We start from the raw sequence: 17,142 nt of genomic DNA, 5'->3' as shown, positions 1-17,142 counted from the left end.
GGAAAGACATGGTAGAAAATAATGGGGAGTGAGTAGCCTGCAGGAAAGCGCTGCGCACCCTGCTGCCTGGCAGCTCTGAGTCAGTCAATGCCACCTACTCACTTGTGCTGTTTTCTAAGAGTGGTCAACCACTCAGGGAGTAGTGCTTTAGGGTGCAGCCTGATTTCTAGGTAGGCAATGAAGTTGAAGGCATTTTTTCAAGGTTGTTAAGAATACTTCAAAGAAGCTGGGTGTGGTGGCACACACTTGTAATTCCAGTATTTGGGAGTTTGAGGCAGGAGGATGGCGGTTCAAGGACAGCCTCAGCTACTTAGTGAGGCCCTTTGCAATCAGTGAGACCCTGTTTCAAAATAAAAAGATAGGGCTAGGGGTGTAGCTCAGAAGTAGAATGCCCCTGGGTTCCATTCCCAGTACTGTAAAAAAAAAAAAAAAAAAAAAAAAAAAAAAAAAAAAAAGAATACTTCAAAAAGCCAGTAGAAGCCCACAGTTTTCTGTTGCAAAGGCCTGCTCGTGGCAGTCTTACCCATCAACTCCAACCCTACCCTAAGCACAGTGGTAGCTTTCTTTCTCCACCAGCAGCCGACACCTGTGGACCTCGCTCCTGGGAGCAATTCCATCCTATACTTGTCTTTCTTCTGGCCTCTTCCTTTCACACTGTCAGATACTGGCAAGGAAGGAGAAGAGCTGAGAAGAGCGCAAACAGAACTTCAGCACTTTAGGATAACTGACACTGTGAAGGACCAGTGACCTCACCATGAGAAAGAGCTTAAATAAATTCAGTGTCATCATTATTATCAAGTGCAAAAGAGCTCTCTGCAGCTCCTGATTAGGCAACAGCCCTCCTCCGCCATCACAGACAGTTAGCAAGCGGTTGGGTAACACCAGACACAAACCTCTTATCTTAGTAGAGTGAGTATATGTTTTTCTTTCCTACAGTATGGTAATGTATTAAGTCCACCTTAATGGAGCCCTAAGTTCTTCCTCAGAATGTTTAGCATGTTATTAACATGATAAGCAAAGGAATCCTCTTTCTATCATGTCCACATAGCAAGGTTTTATACTTTCCCAGCTAGAATGGAAAAAAATATGGAATTTAATTAGAAATTCTTTTATAGCTTCTCACTGGGTAAATATAATACCAAAGCTCATTTCATAGAGATACCTATACTTGGTTTTCTCTACCACTTTTACTTTTACAGTGTATCTTTTTAAAAACTCGGCAACTAAGCTAAATATGGCATATAGTTTTGTTACTTATACATAACATATGTTTTCTTTCTCTTACATCTTAAGTTTTGTTGTGCATATACATAATCTTTGCTTGTCTTTGGCAAAGGATAGAGTTTCTGGGATTGCTGCTAACTTCTAGGATCGATAGTTAAAAATCCTGGACTTGAAGTAGGAGTGCATGTTATCCAAAATAAAGTATTTTTTGATCATAACAAAGGACTCACAAGAGGAATGAGAGACTTGCTGAAGCTCATTAATTTCTTTGTCGCCATCCTTTCATATAATTTCTCAGGCACAGTTCTGAAAGTGTTTCAGGTAAAAAATGTAGAAAAAGACAATTGACTTTGCCTTTCTCTAACTCTAGCCTTTCTGTGTGAAACAAAACTAAATGCATTACTTTTCTACTTCTCTTTGAATATTAACAGATATATCCTGATTTGTTGAAAATCATCCTGTGTTTCAAGTTGGAAGATGTTACTAGTCTCATTGACTGAAAATATTTTCATGATTGTTTACATTTAGAGGCTTTAGGTATTATTTCACCAAAGAACTGCTGACCATATGGTAAATTTAATGAGGTTTCCCTGAAAATGTGCTTTCGAGATGGATCCTACTAGAACCATGTACAGACAAACAATGACCTCACGTTTCACTCACATGGATAGCCTGGTAATCAAGGCACTACAGTTTCATGAACTCAGACATTCCATAGATGATTTACTGTTCTTTAAATGTGCTGAAATCTTGATATAGGAGGATTTTAAGACAAGTGTTAACACACGAGAGCCCTTTGCAGTCTCGAACAGCATTCAGTAGAGCATGTTTAGCACCCAATGCCGTTTTCAGTGGGGTCCTCTTGTTTTATTTTATTTTTTTTGTAGTTGGGATGGAACCCTATTTTTTTTTTTGAAACAAGGTTTTCAAATAAGGTTTGTCTTGGTGAGAATCTTGCTTAAGTTGCATAGGACTTAATCTTTACTCCCTCTGCACCTCAGAATGCGTCATTCCTTTTGCTCCTTATTTTTGTGCCAATCTATGTTCCTTATCACAAATTGGCTTGTTTTTTTCCTAATAAATAACCCCCCCTTTTTTCTCTTTTTACTGCTGCCTTCTCTTTGTGAAAGATTGGAAGTAATAAGTTGTGCTCCTTTTATCTTGGACCTTTGGTCAAGTCATTTAAGTTCATTTTGTTTCGGTGTTGAGAATGATACCAATGCTATTTCCCTAGTGAGTTTGCTGTTGTCGTTAAATGAGATAATGCATATGAAGTATTTGGAATAGGGCTAGCACATGGTAAGGTTATTAAATATTATCAAATGAAGTCGGGCGTGGTGGCGTACACTTGTAATCCCCACACTTGGGAGGCTGAGACAGGGGGATCGCGCAGGTTCAAAGTCAGCCTCAGCTACTTAGTGAGGCTCTCAGCAACTTAGTGAGAACCTGTTTCCAAATAAAATATGAAATAGGTCTGGGAGTATAGCCCGGAGGTAGAAAGCCCCTGGGCTCCACTCCCAGTACCAAATATATATATATATATATATATATATATATATATATATATATATATATATATATATTCAAATGAAGGCAAACATTTATAATCTTTGTGCCTAAATTATTTCTAAGTTTTCTTTTGCGCTCAATTCTGACAGAATAAGACTCAGAAAGGACTCACAGAACTCTCTAGATAATGAGAACGCTGGAAATTATGTCCTCTATTAGTTAGAATGTTTTAAGGCATATGTATTTCATCTCCATTCTGTTTTTTTTGGATGTTTGTATCTTTTTAGATATTAGATAATGTGGAATTATTGGTGCTTGTTAATTTTAATACACTTAAATAGTACTTAACATGCAGGAAGTACTCGAGCAATATTGTTAATATATTACTGTTACATGTGTTATGTGTGATATTTCTTTCTCCTTTCTGTTTTCCTAAATTCAGTGATTAAATGGCATTTAGAAATACGGTCCAAAATGCCTTCTGAAACATTTCAGAATACAATTCACCAAGTAAAATGCAATTATATTAATGAGATTATCATGTCATTTTTTATATTGGGAATTGAAAACATGGACATTCTACCTCTGAACTACAATCCCAGTCCTTTGTCATTTTTAAAGTCTCACTAAGTTGCAGAAAGTCTCAGTAAATTGCTGAGGCTGACCTTACATCTGTGATCCTCTTATTTCAGTCTCCCAAGTACTAGGATTACAGGTATGCCCCAGCACTCCTGGCTCCAAGATTATTGTATCTTTAATGCTTAAAATTGCACATTTATGACATTCTGATATTTGAGACAACCTAAAGTGAAATATCTTACAACATGTTTTTATAAAAAATTAGCATGTCTGTGAAAATTTTCTAAATAAATTCCAAAAGCACTTAGAAAGCAACCATTACAAGCCTAGTATTGTACTATGTATTAATTCTCAAGGATTATTTGAAAAATATTAAAATCCACCATGGGTTCTAAAAAGTTTGACCAGCTGCCTGCTGGGTTAAATACATATTTTAAAAATAAAAATTTTTGTTCTAAAGAAAAAACATCTTGAGTAAAAAAAAACCCTTTATTTTCTTAGTTCTGCAAGGCAAGGTTTTTCCTTGCGTGCTCATTGAAATATACTCAAAAAGAAAAAAGAAAATTAAAAAGCTGTTAGAACTTGAGGCCAAAGAAAGTTTTCATAGATGTTGGCACTGAGGTTCTTTTGCCTGGAAAATTCACAAACTGCTCCTTGCATTCAAGCATTACCTTGCCTTTAAGTTACACTTTGAAAAGGGAGCAAAATCACGAATTCATGTTGCTATTGTTCTAAGTCACAAGACCATTCTGTTAGGTTTGTTCTGAGATCCTCTTCTGGCAGTGTAGTTCTGCGTTTCTGTCCCGCATAACACTGATTTAGGTAGGAAGCTCTTAACCAGAGCATCTTGTGTAAGCACCCCGGAAGTGTCACGTTTACTTCGATTGCAGTTTGCCTCTCTCCCCTTGCTCCACGTTTTCCTAAGGTGTGATTTACTTGACTAGTCTCGGACCTGACCTTCCAAAGGGAGAGTTGAGGCTTTTTCCGTGTAGTTAAGTAGAAACCTGAAACTCTTAGGAAACCCTGGGTCTGGATTAATCAAAGCCCGAAGCGCGGCACCAGCCCGCCCGCAACTGATTGGACGGAGCGAAGTGGGCGGAGCCTCAGGCCCCGCTCCGAGCCCCGGTCGCTAGGGACGCTTCGGCCCAGGCAACCGCGATGGATCAGGACGAGGGGCTGACAGCTGTGGACAATATCGTCACGCAGTTCAGCACCTATGAAGATTTCCTCGACTCGCAGATCACCACCGTGGACTTGTACTACCTGGAGGTGAGCGCGTCCCTTCCAGAATTGATTTAGAAAGCCCTTTAATCTGCAGTACGCATTACAATAGTCGTGTAGGTATGTTTCTGCTCAGGGTTACGAGTTTAAAATCACAATTAGGTAAAAATACAAGAACAAAAAAGTGTCCGCCGCCCTCGAGTCTCGGGGTCCCTCCGCGGGCGGCCGCCTGGCGGGTGTTCGCCCCCTGGCGGTGGCCGCGCAGAAGCCAGGCTCGCCGGCCTCGGCTCCGCGGCCGGGGAACACCTGCGGGCAGGTGAGCGGTGGTCCTGCGGTCGGCGCTGCCGGGTACCCGCCGAGCTCCGCCCCTCGAGTCGCCCGGCGGGGACTCTGGAGCTGCTCATCTCACCTGCTTCTTGCTCCCACGGCCCTTTACGAGGAAGGAGGGCTGCGCAGAGGTCTCTGGCGGGCCCAGTTCAGGACAGCGGTGCTGTTTCCCTTTCCTTTGCCAACTTGTGTTAAACAAAACAAAACAAAACAAAACAAACAAACAAACAAAAAAACCCGACGACAGTATCTTTCCAGGGCGACTGGCAACACCAACCAAGTTTTGTTTTTTTTTGGGGGGGTGCTATTTTGGTTATCATTTCCTCCCCGTCCCTTCCAGAAATGATTTAGAAAGCCCTTTAATCTGCAGTACGCATTACAATAGTCGTGTAGGTATGTTTCTGATTCAGGGTTACGAGTTTAAAATCACAATTAGGTAAAAATACAAGAACAAAAAAGTGTGAACCCTGTTTTAATGGTCCGGCATCCCCTGCAGCCGAGATGGGTTGGAAAGAGGTGTGGAGTGGAATAGAGTTCTTGTTGTGTGCTAGGAAAATGCGGACGGGTGGGAAAATCACAGGCCACGGGCCCTGCGAAGCTACGAGGAGGGAGGAGTTCCTAAACCCCAGTGCATCCCCAGCCAATCCCCCAGATTTATATGATTGTAATTTAGGAATTCGGGATGTCGGAAAGTCCCAGCAGCGCCAGAGGATGTAGAATTGCCAGTTCCCGGTTTAGGCCAGAGAGAACGAGAGCCGCTAGGTGGCGCCAAGCTACTTAAGAATTTGGGAAAGTTCTGAATCCTTTCTCCCTGCATTTCTAATCTGGAAAAAAAGGTATTTTAGTAGGGTGACATTTTTTGACTCCAAAAATCCAAGTGCTTTTATTTACATGTAGGTTACATGTTTAAATTTTGGGGGGAATTTCATTAAACCTAGAGGCATTCTACCTCCAAGCAACTCCCCAGCCTGGTTTTCTTTCTTTATTGAATCAGGGTCTCACTAGGTTGCTGAGAGCCCAAGTTGCTGAATCTGCGATCCTCCTGTCTCAGCCTCCCAAATACTGGGATTCCAAGTGTGGGCCACCATGCTCAACTAGATTGTATGTTTGAAAAATGTTTATCTTCAAAATATACTCATGTGCTAGATATGAAAATAATTTTAAACAAAGAGCTGTGTGCATGTGTTAATAAAATATTGATAAAATTGCAATGCATTAATAAAATAATTAAAAAGAAAGTAATTTTAAGGGAATAGAAATATAATTATGCTACTGCTTTTTCTACTAAAAAGTTGTGGGACCTTGGTCAAGTGATTTGTTCTTTCTGAAATTCTCTGTAATAAATCGATGTTGATGGCATTTCCAGCAGAGCTCCTGACTTCAAAAATAAGTTTTTAAATATTTTATATAAATAATATTTTGAAATTGTGAAAGTCAGTTTTATGCTAACTTTGAAGTGAAAAAAACTGATGCTACTAAACAACTTTTGCATCTAAATTTTTGAAAATTTAAATAAATAAAACAAGCATGTAGATAATATACACCTTGATAGAAAAAATTATCTTTGTAATACATGTAGAACATTGCTAAACTTAAGCCTAATATAATTAAGAGAGATGTAATTATTTTTTTAGGGTACAAGTTTTCATACATTGAAAAAATATATATATAATGTGTGTGTATATATACATATATATATATATATTGTGTATTTACATTAAAATTTTACTCATATTCATTTCAAAAGCTATTCTTCAGATGAGACAAGAGAGCAGGGAGGGAGAATTTTTAAGGAGAGTGTGTAGTGAGGCAAGAATCTGGCCTGAGACAAAAGGCAGGAGACCAACCACTGCATGAGGCATGAATGTGGACTTGGTACACACACACACACACACACACACACACACACACAAATGAAAAAGTTAGGGGGTCAGAAAAGTAGGAAGAAGTCAAGGACAATAGGATGGTCTAGAAGCCAAGAGCAGCTGGAGAGCAAAACCCTCAATTATGAACATTTGTGCAAACATGAGGGAGGAGTTTTCCCATTAATCCCAACATACAAACAGATGGAGACCAGCCTCAGCAGCCACAATACTGAGAAGGTGTCATCATCCATACAGGAAAAACGCAGACCAAAACCATGGAGCATCTAATCTAAAGGCCCCAAATCAAGGAAGCATCCCAGTGGGCAACAGTGTTCAGTGGAAGTGCAGGTTTCAGATTGAGACGAGTAGCTCACTCTGGGGCTTTGGCTGTTCCATTTAGTAGGTGAGTTCACTGGTTCTTAGGTGAGGTAGGAAGGAGATGGGCCAGTCTGGGATCCTGGGAGCTCTTGAAACTACCTTCTGTAGTTCTCTTTGGAACAGTGCTCTTCATTGCTGAGACACTGCTGGGAGAATAATCAATATCAAGCAGGACAGTGATGGTAGAGACGAAATATGAAAGAGAGGTTGGAGGTTAAAGTGAGGAAGCAAGAGAATACAAAGGGAGTAGCAAGAAATTTCAGAAAATAAGTGCACAATTGTGAAATCTTGTATGAAAACAAAATAAAAGCAAAGTTCTGTGAGCCATAGCTTCTTCTAAAAAATTCAGTAAAACTATGTATTATATTTTAAAATGGCAGTGATCATATTCATACACTATTTGTAAACTTATTATCTGAGATGTTACATGATTATGTAGAAGTCAGAATCATAGTAGCCTATAGTTGACACACTCAGAAAGAATAACTAAAAAGAATAAAAGGACTTATAAAAATATGGAAGGTGCTGTAAAAAGCATGGAGGTCAAAGCCCATCCACAGTTACCATGAGGATGTGAGTAGAATGGCGTCCATACAGACAATAAAAGCACATTGTGAAGACCTGTTCACAGAAACATGACCAGCTTTTCAAATACAATCTAAGACATTGAGAAAATGACATATACATGAAAGATTTCAAAAATGATGTGACAGAATTCAGGGAGGAATTAGGAACAAAAAAGGCCTTTAGAATTGAAAACTGTACCAGAAGGAACACATAAAGATGGGTAAACACAACAGGTAACGTCTTAAAGAAATACAAGGAGCCAGGCATGGTGTACATGCCTCTAATCCCCATACGTGGAAGGCTGAGTCAGGAGGATCGCAGGTTTGCAGTCAGCCTCATCCTCTTAGTAATGCCCTTCACAACTTTGTGAGGCCCTCTTTCAGAATAAATAATAAAAAAGGACTGAAAATGTAACTTGGAGGTAAAATGCCCCAGAGTTCAATCCCCAGTAACTAACACACACACACACACACACACACACACACACACACACACACACACATGATTCAAAGTCACAAAATGGAGAAATACAATTTGTACCTGACAATTTCACCCCTTTATGTCCACTACCAAGACTTACTCTAGTAAAATTATGTGGACTGTGTGGAAAAGACAGTAGTCATTTAGAGATCTAGGTACAAACAGCAAAGTGAATTATAACGTAAAACAAGTGAGATTATCATCAGAACTTTAAGCAGCCATGCTTTATGTGAAAGCAAATTAAAATTGCTTATTTAAGGTATTCAAGGAAAGAAAATATGATGAAGGGATTTTACATCCAGAAAATCTGATTTTCAGATATGAGGGAAATAGATGATTATCAACATGCAAGGAATTAGTTTTGGTGAGAAGGTCTTTTTCCTTAGTATTGTATTAGGGAATGAGCTTCAGAGAATACCCATAATTAAACGTAAGGATGATAAAACATAAGGATTGGTAACACTGGGCTTGCAGGCTGCTGATGTTATGAAAAAGGAGACACTGGACATTTTGGTGCCTGATAAAACATTTCTAACACATGTGCTAAAGGCATCAAATGTAAATCCAGTCAGGTGTTTGTGTCCAGATGTTAATGTGCACATCATTTAGAAGATAGGCAACACATGGAATTGCACTGTAAGAATGAATTTAGCAAAAGCTATATCCTGGGACACTATAGATGGAACTATGCAGTTCTTTGTTGGGTGAGAAAGGAATGTGAGCAGGGGGAGATGCAAATTAAAACAAACTTTATGAATATAATGTGAGAGAATTAGAATTAAATGAACCTAATCAATATTATCTATAACCTCAACTATTTGACATTTGAAATTTACTGTCATATCAAATTTGAAATGTACAATATATTGTATGGAATATTCACCACACTGTGTAATCTTAAAGAAAGAAAAAATAATTTTCTTCTGTCTAATGAAAACTTTGTACCATTTTACAATTATTTCACGCTCCCCACCATCTCTTTAGCTTCTGGAAACCATTATTCTACTCTCTGATTCTATGAGTTTGGCTGTTTCAGATTCCACACGGATGTGGAAACAACTGATGTTTGTCTTTTTGTGCCTAATGTATTTCACTTTGCAGAATGTTCTCCAGTTCTGTCCATGTTGTCACAAATGTCAGTTTTTAAAAAAATAGTGAGTAGTATTTTCCTGTGTATATCTGTATCTACATATGTAAGTATCTGTCTATGTATGTATGTATTTATCTATATTGCATTTTCCTTATCCATTTATCTGATGACGGATACTTAGGTTGATTTAATAATTGGCTATTTTAAATAGCTGCAGAATGAATGTGGAGCGCAGACATTTTCTTGACATACTGATTTCAAATCTTGGGGAAACAATCAGAAGTAGGATAGCTAGATCATATTGTAATTCTATTTTTAGAATTTAATTTACCTCACTAAAATATTTAAAATGAATGAAGCAAATTTATCTTCCTTTTAGTTTTTTCTTTTTTTAATTGGTGCATTGTAGTCGTACATCTTAATGGGATAAAAGACTTATGTAGATATACATGTACACATCACCCAATTAGCTCTTACCTGATCCCCATCCAATTCCCTCCCCATCCCTCCTACCCATGTTTGGCTTAGTGATTGACTTTGATATGTTTGTTTAAGTACATCATGTGCTTTAGAGAGTTTCCCTCTTCCCCCATCCCATCCCCTCAGTTAGGTCGCCTTATTTGCTCCTCTATAGGATCTGCTTCTTCATCTAGAGTTCCTCCTGTTACCCATTTCTCCCTAGCGTTGGCATATTAGAGAAAACATCTGCTTTTTTATTTTTTGTGACTGACTAATCTCACTTAGCATAATGTCCTCCAGTTCCATCCATTTTCCTATAAATGATGTTGTGTTTTTCTTTATGGCTGAGTTAAAATTCCATTATGTACATATCCCATAGTTTTGTAATCCATTCATCTGTTGATGGACATCTTGGCTGGCTTCATAGTTTGGCAATGGTGAATTGTACAGCTATGAACATAGATATACATGCATTAGTTTGGTAGTTTGGTTTTCTTTCTTTTGGGTAGATACCCAGAAGTGGTATTGCTGGATCAAATGGTTTTTGTGCCAGTACTGTGCTGTTTTTATTACAATGGCTTTGTAGTATAGTTTAAAGTCAGGTATTGTAATTCCTCCTGCATGTTTTTTGTTGCTGAGAACTACTTTGGATATTCTGGGCTTTTTGTTGTTCCAAATGAATTTAAGGACTGATTTTTCTATGTCTGTGAGTAATGATCTTGGTAATTTTTTTTTTTTTTTTTTTTTTTTTTTGGTGGTACTGGGGATCCTGGAAGCCCTTCTACCTCCGGGCTACACTCCTAACTCCGAGACCTATTTTATACTTTTTTATATTTGGAAACAGGGTCTCTTAAGCCAGAGCGGCTGGCTTCAAACCTGTGTGATCCTCCTGTCTCTGCCTCCCAAGCACGGGGATTACAAGCGTGCACCACCACGCCCGGCATGATTTTGGTAGTTTAATGGGCATTGCATTGAATCTGTAGATCACTTTTGGAAGTATGGCCATTTTGATAATATTTATCCAGCCTATCCATGAACATGAAAGATATTTCCATTTTCTAAGATCTTCTTCGATTTATTTTTAAAATTTTTATACTTTTCTTTGTAGAGCTCTTTTACTTCCTTGGTTAAGTTTATTCTTAAGTATTTTATTTTTTTTTTGTGGGAGATCCTGAGTGGACATGTTTCCTGAATTTCTTTTTCAGTGGATTTAGGGTTTGTGTACAGAAATGCTTCTGATTTTTTAAGATTGATTTTGTATCCTGACACTTTGCTGAATTTGTTGATCAGTTCTATAAACCTTTTGGTTGAGTTTGTTGGGTTTTCTAAGCATAGTATCATGTCATATGCAATAGTGAAAGTTTTAGTTCTTTTTCTATTTGTACTCCTTTGATTTCCTTTTTTTGCCTTATTGCTCTGGCTAGAGTCTCAAGTACTATATTGAAGACAAGTTGGTGATAATGGACATCCTTGTCTTGTTCCTGATTTTAGGGGGAATTCTTGAAAATTTTCCACATTTAATATGATGTTGTCTGCAGGCTTATTGTAGATTGCCTTTATGATATTGAGATATGTTCTTTCTATTCTGATTCTCTGCAGTGCTTTTATCATAAGTGGATGTTGGATTTTATCAGATGTTTTTTCAGCGTCTATTGAAATGACCATGTTATTTTTGTCTTTGGTTCTGTTTATATGATGAATTATATGGATTGATTTTCATATGTTGAACCAGCCTTGCATCCCTGGGATGAACCCTACCTGGTCATAGTGTATAATTTTCTTGATGTGGTTTTAAATGTGCATTGCTAGTATTTTGTTTGTTTTTCATCCAAGACCATTCAAGATATAGGCCTGTAGTTTCCTTCTTTGAGCTGTCTTTATTTGGTTTTATATTAATGTGATGTTGGCTTCATAGAATGTATTCGGGAAAGTCCCATTTTTTTCTATTTCACAAAATAGATTTAGAAGCATTGGGATTAGCTCTTCTATAAAGGTGTTATAGAATTTACTTGGGAAACCACTTGATCCTGGGTTTTTCTTTGATGGTAAGCTCTTTATTACTGTTTCAATCTCTTTGATTGTTATTGGTTGGTTTAAATTTTCTATATCTTCCTGACTCAGTTTAGGAAGGTTGTATTTATCTAGAAGGTTGTCAATTTCCTCTAGATTTTCCATTTTATTGGAGTATATATTTTCAAAGTAGTTTCTGATAATCCTCTGGATTTCTACACTGTCAGTAGTGATATTTCCTTTTTCATCTCTTGTCCTTATAATTTGGGTTGATTCTTTTTTTTTTAGTTAGGTTGGCCAGTAGTTTACCTATCTTGGTAAATTTTTTGAGAAACTAGCTTTTGGCTTTGTTAATTTTCTATATTTTTAAATTCTCTACTTTGTTAATTTTTGCTCTGATAATAATTTCCTGTCTTCTATTGGCTTTGGGGTGAGATTTTTTCTGTTTTTCAAGGACTTTGAGGTGTGTCATTAGGTTATTTATTTGATGATTTTCTGTTTTTCTTATGTGAGCACTCAGTGCTATAAATTTTCCTCTAATACTGCCTTCAAAGTATTCCAGAGGTTTTGTTATGTTGTATCTCTATTTTTGTTTGTTTCTAGAAATTTCTTGATCTCACCTCTTACTTCTTCTATGACTTTTTTTTTTGTGTGTGTGGTACTGGGTTTCCTGGAAACCCTTCTACCTCTGGGCTACACGCCCAGACCTATTTTATATTTTATTTGGAACAGGGTCTCTTAAGCCAGTGAGGCTGGCTTCGAACCTGTGTGATCTTCCTGTCTCCGCCTCTCAAGCGTGGGGATTACAAGCGTGCACCACCACGCCTGGGACTATGACCCATTCTTCATTCAGAAGTGTGGTGTTCAGTCTCCACATGTTTATGTGGTTTCACTGGGTCTTCTTATAGTTGATTTCTAATTTCATTCCATTATGGTCTGAAAAGACACAGGGAAGAATGTCCCATTTTTTGAATTTGCTAGTGCTCACTTTGTCGCCTAGGATGGGAGCTATTTTGGAAAAGGTTCTGTGAGCATCTGAGAAAAATGTGAACTCTGCTTTAGTTGGGTGAAATAGTCTATATGTGTTCAACAGGTCCATTTGATTAATGGTGTTCTTTAGGTCTGAGGCATCTTTACTGACCTTTTGTCTAGAAGATTGGTTTAATGGTGTGAGAGGGGTGTTGAAGTCTCCCTGTATTATTGTATTGGAATTTATGTGTGAGTTAATGTCACAAAGAGTTTGTTTTATGAAAGTAGCTGCACATATGTTTGGGGCATAAATGTTGACTATTGTTATTTCCTCTTGATGGATTGTTTCTTCCACCAGTAAAAATGTCCTTCTTTGTCTCTTCTAGTAAACTTAGGCTCAAATGGTCTGATATCATAGTTGATACTCCTGCTTGCCTTTGAGTTCTGTTGGCATAGATTATCTTGCTTTAGTCTTTTACCTTAAGTTTGTTACTCTCTTTACTTGTGTGTTTCTTGCAAGCAGCAGATAGATGGGTTCTGGTTTTTAATCTATTTTGCCACTTTGTCTTTTTATTGGAGAGTTGAGGCCATTTACATTTAGTGTGAATTAAATGTAAATTTATTGAGAGATTTTTTTTTTGTGGAAAATTTTCTGGTATTACTTCTTTGAAGAGATTATTGAGCCGTTTGGTTTCACCTTTTTTCCCCCCTCCTCTATGTCAATTATTCTTAGGTAAGCTTTCTTAATTTGGGCCCATATTTCTTCAATGCCCAATTCCTGCTGTCAAATTGTGTTTTTTTAAATTATAAACTATGAGTTTGTTTTTTGAGTGATCATCTTCTAGGAGAGGGATACTCTTCTCCATGTGGTCTAATCAATTGTTAGTTTGAATTGATGCCTTTTCTTCAATGATTGCATCCTTTCTTTCATTCAGATTTTCTCTAAATTCTTTTTGGAAGTCCTAAATTATTTCTGCAGTTACATTTCTGATTTGATCTTCTGAAAATCTCTGCATTTCTGTGTTATCAGGTTTTGTTATTGTGGGGTTGTGGGAGCTCATTGCTCTGTTGTTGTTTCTCCTTCCCATGATTTCAGAAGTTTGTACCTGTTGCTTTTGATAGATTTCTTTCAGTCTCTAGGTGTCAGCTGCTATATCCCAGGTCAAGTTGTATTGTATTCAACAGTGAAGGTTGAGTAAGGAGGGAAGTGAAGGAGTAAATGGAATAATAGGGTAAGGTCTCAGATAGGGTTGAATAGAATGAGAGTATGAGTTTGGTAAGGTAGTATATACTAAAGATTAGAGATAGTAAAATTGTAGTAGTATTCTAGTAACCAATGTAGAGTTTCTGGTATAGTGATATGACATGGATTTAATACAAGACAAGGGAAAGATAAAAAGAAGAAATTAGATAGAAAAGGGATAGAGAGAAGAGAGTAGGTATGTATAATGGAAGAAGCTTAAGAGAGGGTTTGGGAATAGGGCTAAAAAACAAAAACTTAAACATAAAACAGCCAGGGACACACTGTCACGAATAAACAAACAAACAAAAAGAACAAAAAACCCAAAAGAACCCCAATAACAAATTAATGTAGCTCTACACATAAATGCCTATTCATCAGATAGATCCTCTGCAGTATCTCTCTGTGTAGATACCGAGTGCCACCGGCACCTTTCCTGCTGTGAGTCCGGTTCTCTGAGTCTTTCTCAGTTTGTGCAGATGGTATCCATGGGCTGGATTTAGTATTGAGTGAAGGTCACCCTCCATGTTTTCCACAGATTTGGAGTCTCAGTCTCTCCCTGCCTCTGTTGGTGGCATATGCCTCTGAAACCAAACTCAATGTAGGAGTCTTTGTTTTTCACATCTAGGGCTGGGTTAGTCTGACTTCTCTCTGTTCACCATGATTGGGAGGTCTGTGGTGTTCCCAGACATCCTACTCATTGGTTTTAGTGTTAAATATAGGTCTCCCCCAACACTTTTCACTAATCAGAGCCTGAGTCTATCTGAGCTTCTTATATGTTCAACAGCAGATCTCACTCCCACCTTCTCTGGGTTCTTCTCCGGGTCACTGAGACTTCACTTATGGTGTTATTAAGCAGCACTCTGGGTCTCTGGAGGCTGTGGTAATCTCAGCCAGCACTACTTCTTCACTGGGTTGTATCGCTAAGTTTCAGACCCAGGGAGTTAATTGCGGATGCTCGAGACCCTGGGGGCACCAGGCTGGGCATTTTCCTGCGGGGAACTGCAACTTCACTTAAGGTGTTATTGAGCACCACTCTAGGTCTCTGGAGGGTGTGGTAATCTCTGCCACCACTACTCCTTCACTGAGTTGAACCGCAAGATCTCAGACTCAGGGAGTTTATCAAAGCTATGTGAGTTCCTGAGGGCACAGCGCTGGGAGATCTGTGGGGACCGCAGTTTCGCTTACGATTTTGGTGCGTGCTGGTCTGGATCTCTGGTGGGCATGGTGAGCTCAGCTGCTGGAAGTTTTAGCCAGTCATTTCACAGGAAGAACTGATTAATTATAACAGACTGATCTGTATCTGCTCAATTCAGTACCTTATTTTCCTTTTCATCTCTGGAGTCTGGTGCTGTGAGGCAAGATGGCGCTGGTGAGGTGCCTGCTGCCACCTCAAGGCAGGCAAGGTTTCTTTTCTGCTCTCTGGTTGTTCTTCTAGTCTTCTTTTTCTCTGTTCCTTGTATTTACAGTTTTTATTCCTCTACTGATAGTATTTTCTGGCCATGTAAAGTGCTGTTTTTGAGGCAATGGAAATCGAGTGTCAGCAGGACTCATAAACACTGCTTCTCTCGGTCAACATCTTCCCGGAAGTCTCCTGTCTATTTTTTAAAAGAAGAAATAGACAAATTCTCAGTTTTAACTAGGGATGTTAATGTATTTTTTTCAGTGATTAATCAATATGGAAGGTAGAAAAATCTTCAAGGATATAAGAGGGTAAAAGAACACTAGCAATAAACTTGATCTAATTTACATTTATAGAATAACATATACAACAATAGAAATATGTATTCTTTTCAAATTCATATAGAACATTCATGGAGAGATAGTAAATACTGGGTCATAAAACAACTATAAATACATTTAAATATTGAAATCATAAGCATCTATTCTTATTATAACAATTAAAACTAGAATTATAGAAATAAACCAAGAACTTTTCAAATATTTGGATATTAAATCCCTACTTATAAATAACTCATAGTTAAAGAAGAAATTATGAGAAATTGAGTTAAATAAAATGAAACTAAAGTATGTCACTTATTTTTGGATATACTGAAATAATCTATAGGGAGGACCAAATAGACTGAAAAGTTTATATTGGAAAGGAAGAAAGCCCTAAAAAAATTAATGATCTTAGCATCTACTTTAAGAAACTAGAAAATAAGGGAAAATTACATAAAGTAAGTAAATGGAGCAAAATAGCATAGATTACAGCAGAAATTAATGACATAGAAAAGCAGAAAAATAATAGGGAAATAAATTTCATAAAAACTTTCTATATTGGATATTAATTAAATTGACAAACTTGTAACTGAACTGATTGCAGACACCCAAAACATTCAACTTTTCAAAGTTGTACTTATTCTTGTGGCAGTTTTACCTAATCATCCTTCATTATGAGGTTATGAGGTCTGGTCTGGGCACCTTAGTTAGAACAGTGTAGGGCCAGCCCGACTCCAGAGTGGTGGAGGCCTTGTAATTTATCTCACTGCCCAATCCTCCTTGAGGTGTCATTTCTGAGTGACTCTCCAATAAACTTTCTGCACATACCCCTACATCCCAAAATCTGTTTCCTGGAGAATCTTCTGCCAGCAGAACTATTCCAAAAAGCCATACTGTTTTATTATTAGAAAATCTGGTATTACAAATTATTCACATTGCAAAAATCAGTAGAAGATGGTACTTGAATATGTCTTGTTTCCCACCACTCTTAACTCTGAACTCCCTAACGTAAGTCACAATACTGCTGGGCACCAGGTAGCTCAATGCAGATGAGGCTTGACGTCTGTGAGGGTGGAGTTGTGGTGGAGCTTTTTCCCTGGACAGGAAGAGAGCAGTATCCACATCTGTGAGTTGATTGAGCAGAGAGACCAATTGATGGAGAATGATAGAAATCATGAAATAGACCTTTCTGTATCTGAGGATCAAGAACACACACACACACACACACACACACACACACACACACGCACACACACACGCGCGCGCACACACACGCACGCACGCACGCACACACACACCTAAAGGAGGAAATAATATTCAATAATTTCTGTTACAGCACTTTATTTTGGAATTTAAAAACTTGGAATAAATAGAAGTATGACACTACAATATGTTCTAAATGCTTTGAATAGGTATAAAAATGAAACTAAATATGGTTATGGGAAAACAATGACCTAGAAAAATATTAGCATATCTTTTGAAGACATGTATTTAATTTATCT

General features: G+C 37.9%; 1 protein-coding gene across 2 annotated transcripts in view; it reads left to right on the top strand.

Annotated features, from left to right (window-relative positions):
• Window positions 1-4,470: 4,470 nt before the first annotated feature.
• Window positions 4,471-17,142, top strand: part of CFAP299 (cilia and flagella associated protein 299) — a gene marked incomplete at both ends in the record, with an annotated part of 643,668 nt that continues 630,996 nt past the window's right edge. For both annotated transcript variants that reach the window (XM_080697001.1, XM_080697002.1), the window contains one exon: window positions 4,471-4,581. In XM_080697001.1, coding sequence (XP_080553127.1) covers window positions 4,471-4,581 — 111 coding nt within the window. The remainder of the gene's footprint in view (window positions 4,582-17,142) is intronic.

Source organism: Muscardinus avellanarius, assembly GCF_963383645.1.
Source record: "Muscardinus avellanarius genome assembly, chromosome: 6".
Lineage (NCBI taxonomy): Eukaryota > Metazoa > Chordata > Mammalia > Rodentia > Gliridae > Muscardinus > Muscardinus avellanarius.
Note: the sequence above shows the minus strand (reverse complement) of the source record. Positions and strands in the feature narration are given on the sequence as shown.